This window comes from Phocoena phocoena, chromosome 19 (assembly GCF_963924675.1).
Source record: "Phocoena phocoena chromosome 19, mPhoPho1.1, whole genome shotgun sequence".
In the NCBI taxonomy this organism is placed as follows: Eukaryota; Metazoa; Chordata; class Mammalia; order Artiodactyla; family Phocoenidae; genus Phocoena; species Phocoena phocoena.
The window spans coordinates 58913783-58940120 of record NC_089237.1 but is presented as its reverse complement, the minus strand read 5'-3'; the positions used below and the strand labels follow the sequence as shown (position 1 = coordinate 58940120).

Genomic DNA, 26338 nt, shown 5'->3' with positions numbered 1-26338 from the left:
GACACATTAGAAACTCACTCTGGCCTCTAGTCAGTTATCTGAACTGAGCTGTGAAATTACCGAGGTCTGGCCTGCTGGCCAACTGGCAATGAGGAGGCTCCCTCCTCTTCATGGTCAAGTGTTTTGTCCACGGGACGGTGGACGCGGGGCCTGATCACAGATGGGCCCGCTGTCCCACACCGCCTCTCCAGTGTGGGGATGAATCAATCTCCGGCCCCCACCAAGCAAACTGAGGCTCAGCAGGGCCGCACGATTTTCTCGGGTCCCGCAGTTGAATCGGGCGAAGCAAAATTCAGCTCAGGTCTTCCTGAGAGAAGCATCATGGCCCTTCCCCTTGCTATACACCTGTACGTCCCTTACGTCTGTATGTTTTAAAGTCCCCTCTAACTTATACCCCTCATCAACTACCTTGGCATTTCAAAGGTAGTAACAGAGTCTCCTGCTGTAAAGCAGACAGAAAAGAAAAAGAAAAAAATTCCCCAAGTTGACTGGCTCCCTCTCATAGCTGACTGGAATTCAATGCCCAACTGAGAAATGAGTTTCTGGAACATGGATGCAGTGAAAGAGCAGCTGGGGAAGAAGAACGGGGGTGGGAGCCTCGAGAAAGGTGGGGAAACCCTCTCCAGGGCCCATCACCCCTTATCAGAGACGCTGCACCACAGAGAAAAGAAAGGCTCCCAAATGCCAGTTAGCCAACGGGAGAGGCCTCAATAATTTCACAGGCCCCACTAAAGGCTGAAAAGTAAGCTGGAAATGTATAAGTAAAGCAGGAAACAAATCACTACAGCCTAATCCAGCCAAGCCCATGAGGACTCCAAAGGTCCGTGCTCACGAAAGACATTTCACCAGTCCTTCCACCAACCAGGAGGAGCCCAGTTTTAAAAGAAACCAATCAACATTCTAGACTGATCACACTTGGCATGAGCGCCCACCTTGGGTGAAAAGGCACGTTGCTTTTTCAGTAAGAAAATTCCATAGGGCGGGCCCTCTGGTGGTCCTTCACCTGCACCTCGGGCTTTCCGAGCCCCCCACAGGATTAGAACTGCCGAGTAACCCTCTATCTGCCACCGAAGGGTTCACCGCTGGCAGACTCAAGAGCGCAGGGGAGCGGCAGTCACCGTGCAGACAGCAGCACCACGGACATCAGGACCCCCGCCTCTGACAGACGGAACTCCAGACCCGACAGGGCAGCGACTCGCACAAGGTCACGGGGAGAGTCGGCGGCAAGGCTCCCCGGCCGGGGCTCCGGTCGTTAGCCGGCACGGCCGCCCCCGCCCCCGACAGCCTCCCCAGGAGCGCGCCCGGCCTCCCGCTCCCCGCCGAGGGCGGCTCCGCCGGGCGGGCCCAGGGCAGGGAGCCCGCTGGGAAAGCGGCGGCCGGGCCGGGGCGGAGGACTGGGCCCCACAGCGCAGGGACGCGCGGAGCACCGCCCAGGCCTCGGGGCGCCGCCGTGGGGGCCTTACCGAGGCACTGCCCCACCGGCGTGCTGAACGGGTTCCCCAGGAGGAACTCCATCTTGGGCGGACGGCTCGGTATCAGCCCGCGCGCGTCAGCCGCCGGGTCTCCGCGTCCCCAGCGGCGTTCCCTGCCTGACTGACACTTGCCCCGGCCCCACCCTCGGGAACGCCGGTGCCTGCCCCTGGCCCCGCCCCTCCGGCGTCTACTGGGCGATGGCTGCCCTGCCCTCTTCCGATTGGCCCCTACAGCTCCTTCCGCGAAGTCACGCCCATCCCGCGGCGTCCGATTGGGCGGGGCGGTGACCTAGGTCACAGGAATCTCCGTCACCTCCCCTGGCCCGCCTCCCAACGCGAGTCTGTGTATTTTGATTCATTTATATATTGGTCAATCCAGGGAGTCCTTAATGTTATTGGACAAGAGTCGAGTCAGTCACTCAAGAGGGGGGCGGGGGCAGGGCGGAGCTAGTAAGTTCCTCTCCCTTAGAAAGTGCTGATTGGACAAGCATTTGTTTTCCCTACGGCTAGTTGGTTCTGGGAGGCTTTCCCCGCCCAGAAATGTGATCACGTGGTCGTCAACTTTAACCCAGGATGTCTACTCCCTGACTTCCCCCTAGCAAAGGAGCGCGGCGCTTGGTTCCCCTAGCAACCGGGCTCAGCTAGGAGGGGCAGGCGGCGAACAGTGCCGGCGACTCTGAGAGCCCGTGGCCGAGAGGCTGCGGGAGGACTTGACCTTTTTCCCTGAGGAGTCCGCCGGCCGCCCCACCTAGAGGAGAGCGCGCAGGCCCCTGGCAGCCCCTGCCGGCCGCACGCCGATCCCGGGCCTTCAGGCCTTGTGGGGAGAGAAGCTGAGGAAGCCTTCCCTCCGGGCGCATGCCCCCGAGAGACCTTTGAGGTCCCACCCCCGGCCTCCGGGCCAGAGAGAGGTACCCGGCCCAGCGATAGATGCTTCTTCAGGAGGGCATTACTGATCCTCTGTCCGACCTCTCAATGCTGCTAACTTGTTCCTCTTCCTTAGACCTAGACTTCCTCTTGGTGAAGGCTTTTGGCTTGGAATGTGGATGCCCGGGTCCATGTCCGTCCCTTGTCAGCAGCTCCCTTCCCGGGCCTCAGTTTCCCTGTCTGGGAAATCAGGGCATTAGGGCTCCCTGCTCTAATGGCTCCCAGAGCTGACCTGTAATTTGATCATGAACGTGCTCTAGCTCGGAGTGAGCACTCAGTAAAGGGTGGGGTTTCTCTTATTGATTCACGGCCAATAGGCGCTCTATTTTCCAGGTCCAGTTGATCCCAAGGTCTTGTTTCGCAGGACAATTCAGGATCTGTTTCTCTGTGAGGAGGTGTAAGGTTCTCCGCTGCTTTCCCCGCCCACCACAACACTATTGTCAGGCAAGTCAACAGCAACCCGGGCTGGGTGGTGAATTACTGATAAAACCCCCTTGGGAAGGAGTGTTGGGGTTTTGGCCCCGACCCCGAACAGCTGTGAGAAACTGTGTGAACTGTGACAATGATCCACAGTGTGCCTGGGCACAGTTGAGTCGTGATTAAGAAAATGGGCCCTGGAGGCCTGTCCTCCTGCCTCTGCCATGTACTAGATGTATCCACGTGGGCATGTAACTTGACCTTTCTAACCTGCTTCCATTTTCTTACCTGAAAACTGCGGAGAGTCAGTCCTTCATGTAAACTAAGTTCCTAGAGGTCTCTAAAATCCACATCTTACCTCCACCCCCGTCACCTCTCGCCTCACGACTCTTGCTGTTCTTGGTACTACAAGCCAGAATGAGCTTCTTAAAGTCTGATCACGTCACTGCCCTTAGTAAGCCCCAGGAGCTTCCCGGGGATCCTAGGATAACCGCCACACTCCTGCAGGCCTCTCCAGCCTTGCGTCGCTTCAGCCACAGTAGAACCTGTCTCCTCCTCTCCCACCTCAGGACCCTCACCACGCAGACCCCTTTTCCTTCTTTCCTGCTCATCCTCCAGGTCTCAGCGGGGTCTCCCCTGGCCAGCACAGGTCCCTGCATGTATGCTGTCACAGTCCCCTACACCTACAAACTTGTCATGGTTTGTAATTAAAGAGTTGTATAATTGTCTGATTCAGGTCTGAAACAGAGGTAAGGAGATCAGTTTTATTCACAGCACGTAGTGACTACTCATTACACGTATGTGGACTAAATGAATGATCTTAAACAAATATAGGAGGGAAGAGTTACCCATCTTTTACAGGTGGGAGGTCAAAGGCTTGGAAGGCGAAGTTAGTTGCCAAAGGATGCAAGTCCTGGGCTTCCCTGGTGGCGCAGTGGTTGAGAGTCCGCCTGCCGATGCAGGGGACACGGGTTCGTGCCCCGGTCTGGGAAGATCCCTACATGCCGTGGAGCGGCTAGGCCTGTGAGCCATGGCCGCTGAGCCTGTGCGTCCGGAGCCTGTGCTCCGCAATGGGAGAGGCCACAACAGTGAGAGGCCCACACACTGCAAAAAAAAAAAGGATGCAAGTCTTGCCCTTGTGTGTGTAACAAACACAGCCATTCCACATCACTCGGTGATTGTTGGGCCTGATGGAAAGCAGGCTTGACCTGTCACAGGGGCCAGACCCTGGTGGGGTGGGAGTGAAGAGAAGTCAGCCAAAGTTTTGAAATCAGAGTTAAGCATCCTTTCCCAAAGTACAGCACTTTTCTTTAAAAAAAAAAAAAAGCACAAACACTTTCAGGTAACATCTGCTAAATGCAGCGCGTTAAAATTTCCCCAAAGACAAGTTGGTGTCAAGTTATATGAAATCTCAGAAAAAATTGTTTCAGAGGACGGGGAGCTGGAGGACTGGAAACGTCCTCGGGAGTTGAGTCAGTCACACTAAGGGGATGGAACAGAGACTGGGAGGCAGGAAGGCACCGGAGGAGAAGGGGGCGGGGGGGGGGGGGTGGAGGTGGGGGCAGGAGGAAAGACCGCGTGAAAGTTAAAGGCCCTGGGACCATGGGTCATGGACACTCCAGAAACAGGAGATGCATATTTGCATAAGCTGCACGGCACGGGGAGGGGAGGTGGGCAGTCTTGGAGACCAGGTGCAGGATGGCTAGGCCTACCCTGGTTCGTGGGGTGTCCCCAGTAGCGCTCGGTGGAATGAAAGGCAGAACGCGGGGCTGCCCAGCATCAGGGACCAGTGGGGCAGGGAGGCCTGGCTGTGGGGACGCAGGGGCCAAGGCAGAAGGTGAAGCCAGCAGGGAGGTGAGAACGGGGTGGAAAGTAGGGGGAGAACTGAGTTTGCAGAGGGTTTGGAGGCAGAATCGGGGAGTTTCCGGTGGCACGCGCCCTCCTGCAGGGTCCAGCCCTTCTGGGTGTTCTCACTAAGACGGCTGGCAACGATGAAGTGAGGTCAGGCTGCCCAGGGCCACGGCTCTGTCCGGCCACGAACAGCAGCCCAGGTCCACCCATGACTGACCCACCCCACAGACCCCCCTTAGCGTCTCAGCCAGATCTCTTTGGACCATTAGCAACAGACACCTCCTGGGGTTAGTTTAAGGAAAAGAGGATTTGATGTGCGAAGTCAGGACACTCCCGGGGCCTGGGGTCGGGACAGGAGGGGCCAGGAAGCCAGCGAGGAGAAGGCAGCCTCTGTGTCAGTCTGTCCATCCTTTCACCTTTATTGCTGGATCAGATTCCCATCTCTGCTTCTGTCTGTCCGTCTGCCCCAGGCCCTCTTACTCTCTCACTCACCATGCACCTGGCCAGCTCTGATGGGCACTTTGTCCTCCAGCCGCAGCTCACGTCTCTTGGGGGGGAGGGGGACACGAATGATCAGCTTGGGTTGGTGTCCACCAGTGGCCACACACTGGGCAGCTGTGGTTGAGAGCGGGGAGCTTACAGACATGGCCACCTGGAGGGGGTGAGGCTCTCAGGGAAGGGGGGCCTCCGAGGATTGTGGTCGGTGGTTGGTGCCAAGAAACCCGACGAGGGCAGGCGCAGAAAGCCAGAGGCCTGAGGCGGCCACGGCTGTGCGCACAGCTGAGCTCCACAGGCTGAAGAGAGCCGTGTGGACACCGGGGCCGGGGTGGTGACACAGCCTGCTCGTGGGGCCAGGCGGGCGGGGGTCCAGAGAGGCCCCGGAGCAGCCCGGGTACAGCAGCCAAGGGCGGGAGGGGGCCGCCTTCAGAGTGCCGTGGAAGGACCCCAGCCAGACCCCGCCCTCAAAGGGAGGCAGGAGCAGCAGCCTGGGCGAGGGACGTGGTGTTTTCCAGGGAGGATGAACCGGCTGTGCAACATGGAGCCCAGGGTGATGGATGATGAGATGCTCAAGCTGGCCGTTGGGGAGCAGGGCCTGCGAGACGAGGCCAGGCGGCTGGCCAAGCAGGAGGGCATCCTCTTCAAGGACGTCCTGTCCCTGCAGCTGGACTTCCAGAGTGCGTATCCTGGGTGGGGCGGGGCAGGCGCAGGGGTCCCCGATTCCATGCGTGGGCCGTGGCCCGCGGTCACATTCGGGCTGCCTGGGTCGGAAGGTGCGGTACCAGCACGGGCGGTTTTAGAGCCTGATGCCAAGTGTGGGTAGCACTTGAACAGCCACAACATCCCCAATTCTGAGTAAGAACAAAGCAAGGTAACATCGTCCCGTTCCAAGTCTTAAGTGACCCCCAGAGGCCACGCTGGTCCCCAAAGGTGGGGGGACCTAGGACGGTGGTCCACGTGGCCAGGAAGGTGCGGGGTCGGGGGAGGGCCATGTGCTGGGGGAGCAGCTTCAGAGGAGGGACTGGAAACAGAAGGGGGGGGTCCCCTCCAGGTCACAGGACAGCCTGGGGGGAGATGTGGCTTGGGATCAGGCAGGACCTCAGCACCCCACCTGTGAACCGGGGTGACTGGAATCCGTGTCTCAGGCGCTGGCTGGGAAGATGAGACCAGACGGCACAGGCCCAGTGCCCGGCTCACTAAAGGAGGCCCGCGAGTCAGGCGGAGGGTATAGGTGAGGAAGCAGGACGGGTGGGCGAGGGTCCCGTGACCCCTCATGTCCGGTCACAGCAGAGGGACCGGGCTGATTCACGCTCCTGCTGTGTCCTGGGCCTCCACGCTGGCCTGCCGGGTCACCCAGTGACCACGAGGGGCTACTGAGTCAGCCCTGGGATGTGGTGTGCACGGCAGGCCCGGCCCGGCCTCACGGAGCCCGCAGGCCGCCCAGAGCAGGGAGGGCCCTGAGGCTCTCGGCGGGAAAGGGCTAAAGGGGAGGCGGAGTGGTCTTCAGACCTTCTGCTGCCCCGCCCCCACTACATAGCGGATGCCTGTCCCGTGCAGGGCGCTGCTCTGCGCACCAGGGACTCGTGGAGCTGACCTTCGAGGGAGGGGGACACATGCGCTGTTGAAAGAAGTAGAGGCAAGAGAGGAGAAAAGGGGAGTGGGATGCAGTGTGGTCGGGCGGGGATCAGCTAGTATCAGCCTCGGGGGCCGAAAGAAGGCGTCTGGCTCTGAGTGAGTGAGGCAGGAGCCCAGGGAGGTCCTGAGCAGAGGAGGGACAGGGAGCCGTGACAACAGGCTGCACCAAGCCGGTGGCAGCAGAGGCAGGTCCCGTGTCTGTGTTGAAGATTGAATGGGCTTTTTGGGCAGCCCTGTCATGCTGTCAGATACATCTGGCTCTTTCGTGTCGTTCGGGCTCTTCCACGTGAACTGCTGAGGCCTAGAGCAGAGCCAGCACACAGGTGCGCCAGGCAGGGCGCCCAGGAGTGGGGGAGCTGCCCAGGGCTGGTGTCTGCACGGTCAATCACAGCCAAGGCCGTCGGTCTAAGGCCAGGGCCAGAGAAGGAAAATCCAGACCAGGAGATCCGGGGGCGGGGCTGGGCCTTGCCCCAGAAGCACAGGTGGGGCTGCTGTCATTCCAGGAAACGTGACCACAGAGCTGGGGAACAAACTCCATCCCAGGCAGCCCTGGGGACCGGGAGGCACAGGGCCCTGGGTCAGAGAAATGCTGCCCACCACCCCCCCACCGAGACCCAGCTTGCGGTGGGCAGCTGGGAGGGGTGCCTGCCTGTCTGAATAAATGTTGAAACGGCTGCCCCGAATGTGTGGCTATTAAGGGCTTTTTTCTTTTTTTTTTTTTTTACTCCTTTCACTTCTATATTATTTCAGTTCTTTTAATGGGCATACTCTAACTTTATGTTTTGGGAATCATTACAGAAGCAAACATAGAAAAAGGGGCATGTAAACAACAGCTCTCTGTGGTTTCTAAGAGAACCGGGGACAAGGTCAGGCCTCTAGAGTTTTACACACACAGTGTGTGCTTGTCACACTAAGCATTACTCAGAGCTCCTGGCAGCCGAGACAGAGACCAAGCTCCGCCTGGCTCAGGAGCAAGGGGATGGGTCGGCTGCCTGGCCGGGGTGGGGCGGGGGGGTCTTCAGCGGCCGTGGGGTCAGGCACTTCAGTGACGTCAGGATCTGCTTCTGTGGGGCGATTCATCCCCTCCCCGTATGTGGACATTCGGGGCCTCATCCTCGGGCACTGGCACGGCGTGTGATTCCAGGTGGAGACATTGCAGGGTCAGTGGGCACAGACATTAACTATTTCCGTCCATGTGGCCAGAGCACCCTCCAAACGGCTCCACTAGTTGACTGGCCACCCCTGCAGCCTCAGTTCTATTTGTCACCCTGGGGGGCCCTGCCCGTGCCCTGTGTCCTGAGCCCAGGTGTTCCGAGGGGGGGCCCTGTGAGTTCCCGCCCTGGAGGGCCTGCCCCCCTCCACCCTGCGCGGGCCCACCCGGCCCTGTGGTGGCCCCGGACGGCAGCACCAACAGGGACCCCGAGCTCCGCAGAGCTGGGCCCACACCTCCAGGGCTCCCTGTGCTCCGGGGAAGGCAGCGGGGCTCTGGGGCCTCTCCCACGGTCAGCATCAGTCATCCAGCCCCCAAGACCCTGGAACTATATCCTAACCCCGACCCGGGCCAGAACCAGCCAAAGCGTGTCCAACATCGTTTCAGATATCCTCCGCATCGACAACCTCTGGCAGTTTGAGAACCTGCAGAAGCTGCAGCTGGACAACAACATCATCGAGAAGATCGAGGGCCTGGAGAACCTCACACGCCTGGTCTGGCTGGGTGAGGCCCCCGCGCGCCCCCCAGCCCCCAGGGACGCCTCCCGAGGCTGCCCCCCAGTAAACTGCCCTGCCAGCCGCGTGGCAGCCCCGGTGCAGCAGGAGCTCCATCTGCCGGGAGCAAGGAAGCCTGGGCCTGCGCTGGGCAAAGCTCAGCACGTATGTGCTTGGACACCGCAGGGCAGAATATCTGCCCCAGCTGTCAAACCTCCCAGTCCGGAGGGCTCATGGCAGCAGCCTGGACTCCGTCTAGGTACTCTAGACTCAGGGTGACAGATAACTGAGGGCCCTGCTATCTGGGGGGCCCAGATCAAACGAGAACTAACCATCCCCGTGCTAGTGTGCGCTGAGCGCTTTCTACCTGCTAGGCACGGCCCGTGCGCTTTCCGTGTGAGGCCTTCTAACCGCACAGCGACCCCACTGTAGACGGGAGCAAACTGAGGTCACAGCGAGCAGGGGGCTGCCTGACTCCAGGGGTCCAGCCCTCACTGCCAAGGCGGCAGGGGCTTTGCCGAACTGCGTCCACCTGCCGGCCTCGGGCGGCACCCTCACGTCTGGCAGTGGGCACCTAACGAGGGGCGGGGCCAGCTGGGAACTCCCGAACCCACTGAGAGGGCTTCTTTGGCCCTCCCAGCCACCCTAGGGGCTCCAGAGGCCAGGGCACCGCCCAGAGCTCTGTGACCAAGACGCAGCAGAGCTGGGACGAGACCCACACCTGTCTGATCCCAAAGCCACATCCCCTCCATCCTGTCAGGCTGCTTCCCAATACAGGCAACCTGGGGCATCGAGGTCCCTCCCAGCTTGCAGGACACTCAGCTGTGGTTGTGAGGATGGCCACCAGACCACAGCAACCCCCCCGGGGCAGGATTACAGTGTCATCTCACGGGTGCAGAGGCTGAGGGGCTGGTGGACTTGGAGCCGCACGTACCGGCAGCAGAGCAGCCCAGAGCCAGGTCCCCTGACTGCCTGGCCCAGGTCTCACCCAGACAAGCCCTCCTGGCAGCCCAGCACCCATTAATGCTGAGTCCCGGGCTCGGCGGCCCACCTGCACCACCAGGAGCTGGAGGAGGAGAGGGGGCGGGTCAGCCTAGACCCTGAGCCTCACCCCCTCTAAAGGCCCTGCTTTTAGGCAAGAGCTCCCAGGCCCTGCAGTCTCGCAGACATAAAACAAGGGTCATGGGTCCCCGTGAGATGCCCCTGTGATACCCAGTGTTCTGTGAGGGGCGGGCGAGAGAGCCGGAGCGGAAAGTTCTGGCAAGAGGTCAGGTGCCCCTCAGAGAGTCAGAAGCCTGCCTTTGTCCAGCCACGTGCTCTGCCGCACAGGCCTGGCTGGTGGCCTGGTCAGCTGTCCCAGCGCCGGGGGCGAGCGGGAGCCGGCTAGCACTGCCCCCAGAAGCTGACTGTCCACATCTGGTCCCAGCTTTACACTCAGGCCCGTCCTGCTGGTAGCTTGAAATTGGCCACAGTGGGGGCATTTACACCACCGAAGTCAGCAAGAGCTACAGATCGGGGCTGCCCGCGCCCACCCCCTTGTTAAACGTTTACCAGCTCGCCTGCAAAGAGCAGAGCCCGGCTGCAGGCGCGAAAGGAAGCAGGCTGACCTGGTTCAGGTCCCGCTCTGCCAGCGTGCTAGCCGGTTCTGTACGTTCCCTCCGCCCTCTGCACCCTACCTTCCTTACGTGCGCTTGATCGTGAGGACGTGACCACCAGGCCCCTTGAATCTTGGCTCCCTCAGCCCTAAGATGCAGGCGACGACAAACGAGGAAACGCCCGGGGAGGGCCTGGCGTAGGGAGAGTGTCCCGGGTGAGCGTCCCCTGAGGTGCCAGGGAGGCCAAACTGATTTCCTGAGTCCCCTTTACACATGAGGGCTTTAGCTGAAGCTCTTGAAAAGTTCCCAGTTTGGGCCTCTGGGCCAACGGTGTTCAAGGACACCAACCCCAACCAAACCCCCAAACCCGTGGTGGCAGAAAAGCAGTTTTATTCCCAAAGATGAGAAACTTGGGCTAGAGGGGCTCCTGAGGTCTCAGCCGGGGCTGGGCCTGGAGTTTGGGGCAGCCCGGCCCGCGCGGGTCTCCCCCACCCCAAGGTGCGCTGCCCCGACCCACCGGGGAGCTTCCATCCCAGAACGAGGGCCGCACAGACGCGAGCCTTCGCCCGAGTCCAGGGCCGGGAAGGTGGCAGCAGACCCAGGGGGGCGGGGGGGGGGATGGATTCAGGACAGTCACCCTAACCCGGAGCCGTCCTCCAGACCTGTCCTTCAACAACATTGAGGCCATCGAGGGGCTGGACACGCTGGTGAACCTGGAGGACCTGAGCCTGTTCAACAACCGGATCTCCAAGATCGACTCGCTGGACGCGCTGGTCAAGCTGCAGGTGCTGTCGCTGGGCAACAACCAGATCGGCAACATGATGAACGTGAGCGAGGGTGCCGGGGGGCGGGGGGACCGCGGGCTGAGCCTCCGACCTTCCCCTTGTCCCAGAAAGGCCAGAATTCCAGACTGGATGATGTTCACACACCAGCCTAGGCCACGAGAGCCCACGTGCGGGTCCGTTTGTGCCCCTGCCCCGGTGGGATCTTTCCTTCCCTGTCCCCGCACTCACTCAGCAGACATTTGCTGGGGTGGGGCCCCCTCGGCCGTGGGGCCTCTGGCTCGTGCTCACTGGGGACAGAGACCAACAACAGCCCCGGGTCACTGGAAGGGTCGGGGCGTGGGTGCAGGGCGGTGCCCAGGGCCAGGCAGCCAGAGCGGCGGAGGAGAGCCGTGTGTGCCCAGGGCAGGCCTGCGTTTCAGAAGGAACACCCACCCCCTCACCCCCGCACAAATGAGCGCAGCAGGGATGGAGGTTTGCCTGCAGACCAGAGACGCTCGCCCTGCCAACACTCCCTGTGAGCTGGCAGCAGGGCCGGGGCAGGGCCCTGGGTGCCATGGGGTGACCTCAGGAAGCTGGGTGACCCCAGGGCAACCACAGCCACCGTGCAGGTGTGTGACAGATACTGCTGCCGTGCGTGATGGGGGCTCCGTGCCACTGGGCGGGCGTGCAGAAGTGAACAACTGAGTGCCGGGGCCCAAGCATCAGCCCCCGTCCTGTCCCCGCGGCTGAGCCACGTCCCAGCGTTAACTCCCTCCCGGCCTCGCTGCAGGATGGGGCTCGGAGAGCAGGGGAGAGATGGGCGCTGCAGCCGTGTCCACCACAGCCACGGCCGAGGCCGGAGCAGGGGGCTGCGTGCAGGGGGCCGACCCACCTCTCGGCTCAGCCGGCCTTAGCGTCGCCCTGGGCTGATGCTCCTTGTGGCTGTGACCCAGCAGTCCAGGCCGCAGTCTTCCTCGTCCACAGCTAGCAAGACAGAGAGCAGGAGAAGCCTCTCCCACGGTGCCCCTCGGTGTGACGCGCCCTCACCCACCCGACCAAGACCAGAGGGGCGGGCGGGCCAGGAGGTTTAGGTGAAAGGCCTGGGGCGGATCAGGTGCCGGCCGCTCACCTGTGTTTGAGGGCCGGACCCCGGAGGAGGCCGTGTGGTCTGGGAGGTTTGCCCTGCACGCCCCTGGGAGGTGGTAAACCCAGCCCACCTCTTGCCAGTGTTCAAGACCTGATTGCTCAGCTGCCCTCTGCCCTGCGGGGCGGGGGCACACAGGACAGCTGAGGGAGGTGTAAGTGGAGAGCTGAGGTTTAACGGGCTCCTGGCCGCCTGGCCTTGGGCCGGGGACTCAGCACCCGGGGACTGCGTGCCCATCTGTACGGGAGAGCGGTGGCCTGCGGGGCAGGGCCGTGTGAGGGCTGAGTCAGTTAGGGCTGAGCGGCTGCTACAGGACCGGGCACAGGAGAGCTCTGCAGGAAATGATGCTTATTCAGGAATTTTCAGATTAAGGGCACACCCAGTAGCCCCAAATCTTGCTTGTGAAAACCTTTCTGAGTGTCTTGAGCTGTTCCTGCCTGGGTCGGTCCAGTACCCAGGGCCACAGCGAGCAGATCCCCTCTGGCTTGCTGCCCCTCGGACACTGCAGAGTCTAATGGACGCAGGTCCAGGCCTGGGCATGGAGGGGACACTGGCTCTCAGGCCACGCCCCGCCCTGCTGTGGACGCTCCGTTCCCTCCCCTGGCCTTGCTGAGTGCCTGGTACAGGACGCTCTTTCCTGCCTCAGGGTCTTTGCTTGTGCTGGTTTTGCTTCTGGGAATGCACTGGCCCCTGCTCTTCCCTGGCTGCTCCCTCAGGCCTCAGTCCTAACTGAAACCCCCCCTGTCATGGTCCCTAAGGCCCCCTCTCCACCCCCTCCCCCGTTGAGTTCTTCTAGCACTTACACCAAACAGCAATGAGTCTACTTACTTTTAAAACATTCTTGTCCCCTGCCTTAGAGTGCCAGCTCCTGCTATAAGGGCTTTGTTCCCACTGTGTCCCTAAGGCCTGGCACGTACCTGAGGCCTGGTAGGTGTTTAGTGATCTTTGTTGAACAAATAAACAAATGACAAAGACGCTCCTTCAGGAAAGCACAGGAGTTGCTGTCAGATGAGGTGCAGGCATCTTGCTGACTTTCCCCCGGTTACTAACAATAGGAAGAATAAACGGCCGTCAGTGGACATCCCACTAGCTGCCACCCACTTGGTCCAGGCCAACTGTAAATCAGGTTCCGTTGAATTTAGGAGCACTGGGCCTTGCACAGCATTTTACAGTTGGAAAAGGCCACCTGTTCTGAGAGCAGCAGCAATGGGCACAGCCAGGGCATTACGGGAGCAGGTGGAGGCCCTCACAGCGTGTGGCATTTGGTCCTCTCAACACCTATGCACCACATCCTTGCACCCACCTTAAGAAGAGGAGATGGGGACCCAGGTCCACGGGTCCTGGGCAAAGCCCATGGCTCCTCCCTCGTGGCTCCGCCCAGTGCGGGCAGAGGACGGAGAGAGGACCCAGGCGACCCCCCTCTCCCCCAGATCATCTACCTGCGGCGGTTCAAGGACCTGCGGACGCTCAGCCTCTCGGGGAACCCGGTCGCCGAGGCCGAGGACTACAGGACGTTCATCTGTGCCTACCTCCCCGACCTGGTGTACCTGGACTTCCGGCGCATCGACGACCACATGGTAGCGTGGCCCTCGTGCGTCCAGCTCCGCGGGTCAGCGTGCAGGCCCCGGCGTCTGGGGAGGGGCGCGTCCACAGGAGGAGTGCAGGGCGGCCCTCCTCGCGGTGCCTTTACTGCCCCCGTCACTGTCGTGCCACCTCCCACCTCGAGGCCGCCGTCTGCTTTTCTGGGTGAACAAGTCGGGGGACCAAGTGAGGGTGGGCGATTAGCGGGGTCAGCAGCTCAGGGCAGAGTCAGGACTCGCCTCCACGCCATGACAGCTCACGGTAGCGCCCTCTGGGCCGAGGGCACCGGCCCCAGAGAGAGGCCCCCCACGGCCGGGGTGCTGAGCGGGGAGCTGGGCCCAGTGGTCTGGCAGCAGGGCCGGGAGGAAGCCCCCCTCCCCAGTGCACTGCCTAGCCTGGTCTGACCGCCCCTGCCTCTATCCTGCTCCCCTGCTGTGAGCTTCCCGCCCTTTGTAGCATGATGTTTGTGGGTGCTTTGCCCCCTGGAAAAAGAACCCCGCCCGACACGAGGCCTTTGGCAGCAGGACCGGGATATCCCTGCGTGCTGAGCGTGGGCAGTGGGGGACAGGGACCTGCCCACCCTTCTCTCTGGGAGCTGGTGCCTTTCCTGGGAGAAAGGAGCCTGTGCTTTGGGGGGGGAGCCTGAGGTGATGTGGGGCTCAGGGAGAGCCCAGCGGAAGCAGGGAGGGCGGCTGGGCCCCGGGTCTCGGTGCTGACGCTGCCGTCCTGGCTGCCACACCGCCTGCCAAGCGTGGAGCCCTCCACTCACGGGTGTCTTCCTGGGGGTTCCACGGAGAGCAGCCGGGGGCGGGGTGCCCAGAGAGTTGCCCCTCCTCCGACCATGGCCTTCTCTTGTCCCAGAACAGGACAAGAATCTGAAATCTTGAATTCCAAGACTCTCAAGTCTTTTTTTTTTTTTTTTTTTTTAATATTTATTTACTTTTTTGGCTGCTCCGGGTCTTAGCTGCGGCACGTGGGATCTAGTTCCCTGACCAGGGATCGAGCCCGGGTCCCCTGCAATGGGAGCGCAGAGTCTTAACCTCTGGACCACCAGGGAAGTCCCAAGACTCTCAAGTCTTACTTTTTGCATTTAGACAATAATTTGAAAGGCAGCGTGGGCTCAAATGCTTGGAATAGCCGAAGAGCTGCTAGGGTGTATTTCGCTCATCATAAGAGGATGCACAGGGATTTCCCTGGTGGCACAGTGGTTAAGACTCCGAGCTCCCAATGCAGGGGGCCCAGGTTCGATCCCAGGTCAGGGAACTAGATCCCACATGCATGTCGCAACCAAGAGTTTGCACGCCACAACTAAGGAGCACACGTACTGCAATGAAGGAGCCAGCGCAACCAAATAAATAAAATATTTTTTAAAACCCCAAAAAACAAACAAAAAAAACATGCACAGCCGGACACCGCACGGTTCCCAAGCCCCTCCCCAGCCAGTTTCTCCTCTTCTCCAGAAGATTCCACAGGGGGCAGGCCGCCCAGCTTGGCCCCCCGTTGTGCCGCGGGAAACAAAGCCTCCTTCCGCAACTCAGAGGCTTTGCCTAGAAGCACCAAGATTAGTAATAAGGGAAAGGTTGTAAGAGCAGAGCCCCGCAAAGCAGGGGCACCTGGGACCCCCGTCCATGCTGCTGCCTGCCCCCAGGCCAGCCCCAAGCCTCTCACCTGCTGGTGCTGCCAGGCTCGGGCAGCAGGACAGCCGGGCCCAGCCGAGGCCGACCAGGGCTGAGGGCAGGCTCTTGCGGTGCCTCCCCATTTCCATCGGGCCCGGGGCTGTGCCTGAAGGCTGGCACAGCCCTGAGAAACGGTGGACAGTCCCAGCAGAGCACACGAACGGGTGGGGGCTGTGAGCTTGGGGGGCTTTCTGTGTTGGGGGGGAGACAGGCAGGAGGGCGATGCTGGGGTTCAGGGCTTGTCCTGCTGAGACGGAGGCCCGTGGAGAAGAACCCTGTGGTTTTCAGCAGAGTTCATGATGTGATGAGCATTCAGGGACCTGGAAGCTGGCATGCGGCTTACGGCATAAGAGGGAGAGGGCAGGGCTTTCCTGGTGGCGCAGCGGTTGAGAGGCCGCCTGCTGATGCAGGGGACGCAGGTTCGTGCCCTGGTCCGGGAGGATCCCACATGCCGCGGAGCGGCTGGGCCCGTGAGCCATGGCCGCTGAGCCTGCGCATCCGGAACCTGTGCTCCACAACGGGAGAGGCCACAACAGTGAGAGGCCCGCGTACCACAAAAAAAAAAAAAAAAGAGGGAGAGGGCAGGGCATGCAGGCCACGGTCCTAAAAGAGAGGAGGGGGCGGGGGTGGGGGGAGCAGATACTGGAGCACAGAGGGTCGGCGGTGCTTGTACCTGAAGCCTTAGCACAGGCGATGTCACCTGGGGCTCCAGCAGCCCCCAGCGCAGGCAGGGGGATACGCAGGACGGGTGGAGGAGGGCCAGAGGGAGCAGGGCCCAGAGCCGAGGGCCGAGACCTCATGCCTAGGCCTGTGGCTCGGGCACTCACTGCACCTCTCCCTTGTGCAGCCCTACAAGAGGGCCAGAGCCTGGCTGGGGAGGCCTGGGGGAGCGGCCGAGTCTGCGCTGGGCGCCTCCACCCCAAGGATGTCCCACAGCCCTCGGGCCTGCCCGTGCTGCTTCCCCCACTGATTTCCCTGAGGCTCAGAATACTCGGCAAGGGCTGCTGGGAGCGGATCCCCGCCCACGCTGGAGAGGCCACGGCACGGCAGAGGCCAGCGGCTAGGAGGGACCCCACGACCCCGGTGACGATGCCGCCTCCCGATCCTCCAACAGAAAGAGCTGGCGGAGATGAAGCACCAGTGCAGCGTGGACGAGCTGAAGCACCAGGAGAGCCTGATGCAGGCCCAGCTGGAGGACCAGCAGGCCCGGTGGGAGGAGCTGGAGGGGCAGAAGGTAGGAGACCGGTGAGAGGCCCCACCCCGCCCCGGGATGCTGCCGCCGGTCATGGGCCAGTGCCACGAAGGTCAGCAGGGCCCAGGCCCCCAGAGCCTGTCCTTTGATTGAGAATAGCTGGTGCCCAGGGCTGCTGGGCTGCCAGAACCTCAGTCAGGGCAGCACGCGGACCTGCCCCTCCTCATCCCACGGCCCCCAGGCCCCCCTCCAGCACAAGGGCCGGGGACTCTGTGCCGGAACCATCTCTCAGAGCAGCCCCTGTCCTTAAGACCCCTGGCTGGTTCCTGGGGGCGGGGGTGGGGTGGTGGGGGTAGGGGGGCAGCCAGAAAAGCTCATTCCTCTCCGTGGTGCCTCACCTCCGGCCGGACCGAGCTGGGCACCCTTCAGTTTTCTGCCTCTGGACCCCCACCTGTGCCGGGCCCATCGCCTGCCCTTCCCCAGCCTGCCTTCCCGAGGGCCGGGCGCCCTTGGCCCCGGTGCCCAGCGCAGGGCCCTGCCCAGGGAGCCCACCGTGTCTCTGACCGCAGGCGGCCTTCGTGGAGCACCTGAACGGCCCCTTCCTGTTTGACAGCATGTACGCCGAGGACGTGGAGGGTAGCCAGCTGTCCCACCTGCCCGGCGTGGGCGAGCTCGTGCAGACATACCCTTCCAGGTCACAGCCACCCCCAGGGCCTGGGCGCGGGAGTCCGGGGGGGCTCCCCTTCCAGCCAGGGCCTCGAGAACCAGGTCGGCTGTGAGCGCAGGGACACACGGGTATCTGGTCAGCAGGGCCCAGGCTGGCAGAGATGGAGGCTGGCTGACCGTGTCTGTGACTCTGACCCTCATTACCTTGTTTGTGGGCTCCTGCCGTGCGCTTTGCATGCAGCATTTAAAACTGCTTCAACCACCCCATGGGGTGGGTGCTATACTGGACCCCAACTACCTTCTCGTAGCTGGGGAAGCTGAGCTTGGAGAGGGTGAATTGTCCAGGCTGTGCAGTTAGGAGCTGTGGGCTAAGCCTGCATCCCATCCCCCAGATGATGTGATGGGCACTTGTCACCATGGCTGAGGGACTCAGGGCAGACACTGAGCAGGGGCCGCGAGTCACAGAGAGAAACCTGCCCCTGAACACCCACCACTCAGCAGAGTGCGGGGGGTCAGCTCTCCTCCCAGCCCGGCCCTAGGCTGCAGCCCCGCCTGACCTCAGCACCTAAGCACCCCTCGTGTGGCAGGCGCTGCAGATGTGGGACCCTCAGCCCAGAGCAGCGAGGAGGCCATAGAAGCAGCTGCAGGGCCAGGCCTTAAACCTGGGGCTCTCTGCCCCGAGCCTGCGGTCCCCTGACCTCCGCAGCCTCCCTGTGCACCTGTGGCCGCCGAGCAACAAAGACGGCCCGGACAACAGGGCCCCAGAGACAGAAACACACACTGCTCAGCTCCCTGGCCGATCCCCGCTCTCCGGGCTCCTGACCCCTTCAGGTCCCCCGGGGGTCTCTGCTCTGTCGCCCCACCCCCACCACGCAGGACCCTCCCTGGATCCCTCAGGCTGAGGCTGGAGATGCCCAACCACCGATTCATACTCCAAATCCCAACTGCAGCTCTGCTACGGGAGCTGCTTCCACCCCATGTGCGCCCCCCAGGCAGCCGTGAGCTTCCTTAACGGCCACTCACCTACAAGGACAAGTTCGTCATCATCTGCCAGAACATCTTCAAGTTCGGCCTGAAGCAGCAGGAGAAGCGGAAGGCGGAGCTTGACACCTTCATGGGGTGTGTCCAGGAGGCCGTCCAGGAAAAGCAGGAGCAGGGCAAGCACAAGATCGCCAAGTTCGAGGAGAAGCACCTGCTGGTAGGCCCCGCCCCCAGCCCCTCCCCCCTCCTCCAGGTGCCCACCCGCCAGAGGCCCGGCCCCTCCGCCTCTGACGACCCGAGACCCACGGGGCAAGCCGCTTGCTTTCAGGTCAGGCTTGATACCGGGAAGGGGTCTGATCTTCCTCCAGATGGGGTGGCCATGACCACAAACACCCTTCGCCCCCCAGTCAAGCCTGGTCACTCCGCTGACACTGCGTCTGCCGGCCAAGCCCCCAGGCCCCTCGTCAGTGAACAGCTGGTACTGGGTGCGGCTCGGACCCCCACACTCTCCAGCCCACGAGCACCTCTCATTGCAGACGGACCTGACAGCTACTTGCACACGGGGCGCTGCGGGGGTCCAGCTGGCTTCCCCCAAGACAGGGCCCACCTTGTGTTCCAACCTCCCCCGCAGAGCCCCGCTGGGCTGGGAGTCAGCCTGTGGTGAGCCAGGGCCTCACAGACAGCGCACCATCCCCAGGCTTCGTGAAGCTCAGGCTCTCTGCCCCTGCACCCGAGGAGACGGGAGTCACTCGAGGTCCCACGGTGACCCAGCCGGGTCCCAGTTCAGGTCCATGTGCCTCCTTCCACGCCTAATAACTCACCAGCTGGTGGAGCCTCTGCTCTGACAGCCTCCGCCGTGGAGGGGGTGGAGCTGACGCTCGGACTTGGGCAGTCCGACCCCATGATGCAAGCTCCGACCCACAAAACCAAACTGCCGCCTGTCCCTTCAGGAATTACTCTTAACTGTGGGTCCCTAGAGCACAGGTTTTGTTTCCAGATGTTAAGCTCCATCCGAGACGAGTCTGAACTGACCAACTTCGAGATAAAGATGGCGGAGCACAGCGAGGACATCACGGAGCTGGTCAGCGTGCTCATGACGCTGGAGATGCAGCTGGTGGAGCAGCTGGAGGTGAGGTGGGGCCCAGGGAACACCCGTGACGCGACGGCAAGAACCTGGCGAGGGAGCACCTTCCCGGGAGCTACTCGGCGGGTCACACGAAAGCTTTCTGTGCTCCTGGTGCTGTTCAGTCATTGAGATGACAGGTGGCCCTGGTGCAGCATGAGAGGTGAGCTCGTTCCTCTGGAACGGTCTCCCCATCTAGGAAGAGTGCAGAACCGCGGCAGGGAGAGTCCTTTATTAGACCCAAGGAGCTGTTGAGAAACAAAATGCACCCTGCTCTTCACCCCCCACTCCGGGATAGAACGGAGGCTCCCGGCGCTGCAGCCTGTAGTCGCTGCATCTCGGGGCGAGCAAGGAGCCTAACGAAGTGCTGCTACGTGAAACCCGGGGCGGCCAGACAGACCTGCGCGTTTGTTTACCAGGCAGCTGGCGGCCGAGGCCGGGGCCTGCAAAGCAGTGACCAACAGAACCTCTCGCCTGCTGCCGTGGCCCGCCCCCGCCAGCGCCTCCCCGATGCCTGCCTCGTCCAGGTTCCCAGCACATCACAGAGCAGACGCTCGCTCCCCACATCTCTGGGGCATCGGGAAGCTCAGGCAGCGGCCCCCAACCTTTCCGACCGGGAGGACCCCCTTGTCAGCATCTCGCAATTCACCAGAACCTGTGCTTGACTTACTAGCCGCCAAAAAGCTACTAAGTGGAGCCGTACTTTCCAATGGCCCTATTTTTTTTCATTACAAGAGGGTTTACACACATTTGAAAAATGTATAATTAGCTCAGTCTATAGACAGTCCTCGGATTCAGGTGCATTCCCTGTGCCGTCGGCCCACCCTGCAGCCCCTGGAGTCTAGAGTAGGTCAGGGGCGTGACCCACCCTGTGGGCTCACTGGGTAGCAGCCCTCCCCAGGGCCTCTGGGTGAGGCCCAGGCGCCTTGCTCAGCGCTAGATGCAGCAATACAGGGGTGCCCTCAGGGAGGGAAGTGGGGGCCTTGCAGGTGAGAGGCCTGGGGTAACAGCCGGCATTCCCGAGGGTTTCCTCTCTGCCAGGCACCTTGCAAAGCATTTTGTGTGAAGAAACCCATTTCTGCTTCACCACAACCTCGTGAGACACATACTATGAGAAGGGAACCCATCTCGTAGGTGGGAAGTTGAGGCCCAGGGAAGTTAACAACGTTCCGAGTTACACCCAGTAGGGGAGCTGGCAGGCAGCCTGGCTCCTAGCGACCGTCCCGTTTCTCTGGAGGTGATGGAGGCAGATGCCACTGAGAACCCCAAGGATGGGGTGAGCTCTGTGTGTGCCTGTTGGTGGGGGGCTCCTGGCAGAGAGACCAGCACAGGCAAAGGCCTGGAGAAGGTGTCACACTAAAGCCCCGGGGGGTGACCCAGGCAAAGTGGCTGGAGGGTGACAGCTGGGGGCAGCCGTCGAGAGCCAGGGTCAGCTCACAGCGCCACTTGGGGAAGGTCAGGTGGTTGGTCTTTACCCTCAAGGTCTGCGGTCACTGCCCGCTGAGTGGTAAGGAGAACTTTTGCTCTGGTACAGTTTGGTGGAGTTCATGTCTAAATATGCATGTTCTTTATCATTTCCAGGAGACTATTAACATGTTTGAAAGGAACATTATCGACTTGGTGGGACTCTTTGTCGAAAACGTCCAAAGCCTATATCCTTTCCTTGATGCCTCTCTGCGGGGAGGCGCTGCGGGTCGTGGGGCTCTCAGGGCCCGCACCACCGCTCCCCGCCTGCAGGGGGCTGGGGGGAGGCGCCTGCATTTTAAACAAAAGGCACAGAAGGGCACAGCTTCTTCACAGCTAAGCAGGATGTAACTAAGTGGGGTCCCTTCCAGGTGGCTCCCTGTGGGGTCACATGCCTGCCCCCTCCCACTGCCACCAAGGAAAAAAGCCCACCTTCAAAGGATGGAGATTGCCAACCACTTGGAATGTTCGAGGAATACCTCCTGACCCTCAGCATAAAGGCGCCTTATTAGAGTAGAAGTCTGGATGTCCACTGGGTGACTCTGCAGGCCACCGCTTGCAGCACAAGTCCCGGCCTCTGTTCACCAGGAGACCACACCCCCAGATCCACCCTCCCCCCCGCTCCCCCCACCCCCGGAGGTGCACACGCCCTGGGGGTGGGGCGACCTCTGTGCTGAAGCCACTGACAAATACATCATCTATCAGGAGATGGGTTAAATGTCAGGTCAGGAACCAACACTGGGGGCACGCCTGACCTTTTGCCACCTGAACTCTGGGCCCTGAAGTCCACCCCAGAAGTCACCCCAGTCCTGCCCTCCTGGGCCCACGGTCCCGCTGGGTGACAGCACTATGGAAACTCCCTGAAGGAGGGTCCACTCAGTGAGGGCCTGAGGGTGGGCCAGAGGGACGGGCTGGAACGGTGGGGAGGGCGTCCCAGGCAGGCTCAGGAGGCAGCCTGTGCAAATGCCCAGAGGACGGGGAGAGGAGGTTCCAAGAGGAGGCCTTTAGGTCACAACAGAGTGTGAGGGCCGCCAGCACAGCAGGGGCGGGTGGGACTCCGGCTGCTGCAGGCAGAAAGGGCTGGAGGGGAGCGGGCCAGAAGGAACCCCGAGGGGGTGCGTGGCGGGCGAGTCGGAGGGCCCTGAAAGCGGGGCTGCACGGGGCCCAGCGCAGGGGAGGGCGCGCCCGGCCTTGGCTTAACTCGCGCTGCACGATGGCTCAGTGCCGGGACCTGGAGAACCACCACCACGAGAAGCTCCTGGAGATCGCCATCAGCACCCGGGAGAAGATAATCAAGGGCGAGCTGGACGAGGACCTGCCGGACGCCGTGCGTCTGGTGAGCGCGGGGGCGGGGGCGGGGGCGGGGGCGGGGCCGGGCCCGGGGGGCGGGGCAGCCCGGGCGACAGGCAGACGCAGCCCCGCCCCGCAGCCCCCGTAAAGCCTGAAAAACCTGCCGGAGCCTCAGTCTCCTCATCTGCAAGAGGGGCGGTAGGCAGGCGAGATGGGCTAACAAGCGAAGCAGCTGGTGGGCACCCAGTGCAGCCCAGCTACAGAGGAGCTTGTGATAATTAAGTGCTTTCAACTTACCGAGAGGTTGCTTTCCCAAAGCTCATTTCTGTGGGGCTTCTGGCACCTTCTAAGAGAGGCAGCGACAAATAGAAGTTGAGGTCCGGGATTTCCCCCGAAGGTCGTCTCAGCCCCGAGTCTCTATGGCGGGAAGCACTGCTGGGGTCTCTGCCCGCTCGCGGGGCTCCAGGTCTCCTGGGCTGGGGGCCGGCAACGGGTGGGCTGTGTCTCTGCGAAGGGCACCCACTCTCCTTCCTTCACCATTCACGGCCCCCCTCACCTCTCTCCTCCTCCGCGTTCCACCAAGGCAAGCTACCACCGCCCTTTGCGGGACCCTGGCCTTACTGCTCTTCTCCACGTAGCAGCCAGAGACCAGGGACTCCTTCCCCCTAGTGAGTCCTGGAGCAATTCTCCGCCGAGCCCCGCCCTGACACACCCTTCCCCCAGGCCTCCGTGCACCCGGCTCCTCCCGCCCCCACCCCCCGTGTTTCAGATCTCAGCTCACACCCAACTCCTTGGAGAGGCGCCCCCATCACCTTCCCAAAGGCCCACTGTCTCTCCGTCCCAGCCGTTCATCCTTGTCAGAGCCGCTGTCACGGTTCCAAGCTATCGTGTTCGCGTCGACTTGCTTAGGTTACTCTTCATACTACATACAGGCCCCCAGGGGAAGGCAGGAGTGGCCTCTTCCCCACCGCGGTCAACCCCCACCCGGGGTGCCGGGTTCACCACGCCCGCTGTCAGGTGCTGGCGGAGTCCTGCAGGCAGGGACCAGCAGTTCCAACCCCGCAGCCTCTGTCAGGGGCCGAGACAGTCGCCAGGGCAGTGGAAAGGTGGCAGGGCCTCCTCAAACACCCAGACACAGGGAGAGGTCACCTTCCTGAGCCTGAAGTAAGGCTGCCCCCAAGAGCCCACCCTGGAGCCGCCTGACAGACCACCTAGTGGTCGTGGAGTTTTTGATGCAAGGCTCCTGGGTCTGTGACACCTCTCAGGACTGGGACATGCAGAAAAGGAGGCCCCGAAGTCAACGGGAGGTGAGCAGCCTGGACGGGTGCTTTCAGGGTGGCTCTGCACGGCACCATCTGACACCTGTTCCCGCGCCCCGGGACACTCAGGCTGCTGACTGGGTTGGGCTCACTTTAACTCACCGAAGGACCCCTGAAAGTGGCTTTCCCACCCAGTCTACAGATGGGAAAGCTGGGGAGACAGGGTCTCAGAGAAGTTCGGTAAACACCCGAGATGTGTTGTGAGGACACCTCGTCTTGTGAGGAGTCTGGATTCAAACCTTAGTCTGAGATGCCGAGCCCGGGCACTGAGCCCTCACTGCAGACAAAGCGGGCGTTCTGGGTCTGCCCCAGGCCCCAGGGTAATGGGGCTCTGCCTCTGGGCTAAGGGGCTGCCTTAGGCTCCCGGGCAGCACTGGTATCGGGTGCCACCCTGGAGGCCTCACGGGGCAGCCGGCAGAGCCCGCTGGACACCCCTCCCTCTGCGGGCCCATCAGCTCTGTCCTTCAGGAACACCTGTAGCAGGAGATGCTACACCATCTCCTTACGCTTAAGCAACAAAACACGCGGTAGCAAGCCCTGACTAAAGCGGATCACCACGAGGAGCTGACAGGGACCGAGGGCCTCCCGAGGGCCAGCTGCCTGAGCAGCTCTGGACGTGCATTTGCCCTTTTAATCTCCAAGCCGACACAGTGACATAGGTGTCAGTGTGGTTCCCTCTCACAGGCGAGGAAACCGAGGCTCAGAGATGACAGGGAGCGTGTGGGTGGTGGACACGGGCAGGACAGGGGCTTTCAGATGAGGCCCTCGGCGATAAAAGTCTGGTTTCTGTTTCTAACCATCAGAGAGCGTATCAGTAACAGGGTCTCAGAACACTCTTTTTGCAGAGACACTAACATTTCAAGATCCATAGACTGTATTCTGGAGACCATTAGGTTAACCACTCCCGAAGGAGAGACAAACCCACATGTACACACCTGCCCGTGCCCTCTCTACAACGCAGAGCTTTCAGGTCCCTTGCCGTCGTTGACGACATGAAGCGCCTCTGCTTAAAGCTGAAGCAGCCGCCAGTGACGACCTCCCCACTCTGGGAAGTGACCACGTGGACCCGCAGCCGCGCTGGGCACACGTGGCCAGTTCACGTGTGAATACCTGGAACCAGCCGGGCCTGGCAGGGCCCGTGTCCCACAGCGTCGTCCACGGTGGGGAAGCGGGTGGGAAGAAGGCAGGAGCCCAGGTGGGACCCCAGGTCCAACTGGGTTGACATGAGGGGCAGCAGAGACCCATTGGTTTGTGGGACCTTCTGTCGTCAGAGGAGCCCTGTGCCCCTTGGCCGGCCTCGTGCTGCCCACCCGACGGGCAGGTTTCAGGCAAGTCAGACTGGAGACCCTTGGCAAGGTGGCCAGGGCTGCCCTGCCTTCTCTTGGGGAGGGCACGCTCCCCCCAGGCACTGCCCTGCCACCCGGGGGCCCCTTCCGGGCACTGGTGCAGCCGGGCCGACGGCGTGGTCGCCCGAGACGGGCCGAGGAAGCAGGATGCGAGCTGTGCGCGGCCTCCGCCTGCGGGGAGCTGGGCTCGTCCCCTCTGGCTCCACAGCCTCTGCGCTCTGGGTGGGTCCAGGCCCTCACCTGCTCTTCCTTGCTCCCCAGCTCTTTGTCGACAAAGACACAATCGTTAACGCGGTCGGGGCCTCACACGACATCCACCTCCTGAAGATCGACAATCGGGAGGACGAGCTGGTGACCAGGGTCAACTCCTGGTGCACACACCTGGTGGACAAGGTGAGCGCGGCCGAGGGCAGGGAGGAACGGAGTCAGGAAGGCAGGCTCAGGATCCCGCCTGACGGGCCGGCCGCTGTCTGCCCTGCAGATTCACAAGGACGAGATCATGAGGAACCGCAGGCGCGTGAAGGAGATCAACCAGTACGTCGACCATGTGCAGAGCGAGCTGGACAGCCTGGAGTGCAGCGACCTCCTGGACTAGGGCTGCGGCCCAGCCCTCCCCCCGACCCCCGAACTTCACAGGTAGAGAAATAAAGGACTTTGGTTACCTTTCTCCATCCTCTGTGTCCGCGTCTGAGCAGTTGGCGTCTGCTGAGAGCGACTCCTAGGCTCTCGGCCGCCCCTCCGCGGCGCCCAGGGCAGACCCTTTCCCAGGTACAGCTCCCAGCACAGCCTGGGGGCCCGGCCAGCCCACCTTGGCGGAGGCCGCAGGGACCCAAGGACCCTCCACAGCTGAGAGCACAGCTGGGCGTCACCCGTGAGGTGGGGATGTGACAGTACCGCTGGCAAGCACACTCAGGGTGCGGGGTGGGGGCCTGCGGGGAGCTGGCCAGTGCCCCCGGAATGGGAGCAAGGCCCGGCAGCTCCGAGACCTTTATGCCCCAAACTCGCACACTCTTCCTGCTCCCTGACCTGGGCCCAGGCACCCAGAGACCTCACCTGCAGTCCGGAGCCCTGTGAGTGGCCCTGTCAGGAGGACCTTGGGATCCCTGAGCAGGTCATGTGCACATCAGGTGGCCTTGCCCAGGCTTTTATCCCAGAAACAACAAACACCGTTTACTTTCTATTTTTTTAAATATATATTTTAAATTTTATTTATATTTATTTTTGGCTGTGTTAGGTCTTTGTTGCTGTGCGCGGGCTTTCTCTAGTTGCGGCGAGCAGGGGCTACTCTTCGTTGCGGGGCGTGGGCTTCTCATTGCCGTGGCTTCTCCTGTTGCGGAGCATGGGCTCTAGGCACGAGGGCTCAGTAGTTGTGGCACGTGGGCTCAGTAGTTGTGGCTCACGGGCTTTAGAGCGCAGGCTCAGTATTTGTGGCGCACGGGCTTAGCTGCTCCGTGGCATGTGGGATCTTCCCGGACCAGGGCTCGAACCCATGTCCCCTGCATTGGCAGGCGGATTCGTAACCACTGCGCCACCAGGGAAACCCTACTTTCTATTTTTAAGAGTAAATCATTTTTGCTAAAACAGTAGGAACAAACAAGCAGAAACAGATGGCTCGGACCAAGAGGGACTCAGTTTTAATAGACTGTTTGATTAAAAACTGGAAAACAAAAGCCTTGGGGCTAAGGGCCACTGAGAG

At 61.7% G+C, this 26338-nt stretch overlaps 2 protein-coding genes across 10 annotated transcripts in view; one reads left to right on the top strand and one right to left on the bottom strand.

Annotated features, from left to right (window-relative positions):
- The window catches only part of TOM1L2 (target of myb1 like 2 membrane trafficking protein), a 79218-nt gene extending 77703 nt beyond the window's left edge, over positions 1-1515 (bottom strand). For all 9 annotated transcript variants that reach the window (XM_065898143.1, XM_065898145.1, XM_065898142.1 and 6 more), the window contains exon 1: positions 1464-1515. In XM_065898143.1, coding sequence (XP_065754215.1) covers positions 1464-1515 — 52 coding nt within the window. The remainder of the gene's footprint in view (positions 1-1463) is intronic.
- A 4167-nt stretch (positions 1516-5682) lies between these two features.
- Positions 5683-25237, top strand: DRC3 (dynein regulatory complex subunit 3). Its single transcript, XM_065897728.1, has 12 exons — positions 5683-5839; positions 8395-8511; positions 10757-10923; positions 13435-13581; positions 16376-16495; positions 17023-17135; positions 18143-18317; positions 19098-19229; positions 20805-20875; positions 21900-22023; positions 24904-25035; positions 25124-25237. The coding sequence occupies exons 1-12, from the start codon at positions 5683-5685 to the stop codon at positions 25235-25237; spliced, it is 1569 nt and encodes a 522-aa protein (XP_065753800.1).
- The last annotated feature ends 1101 nt before the right edge of the window (positions 25238-26338 follow it).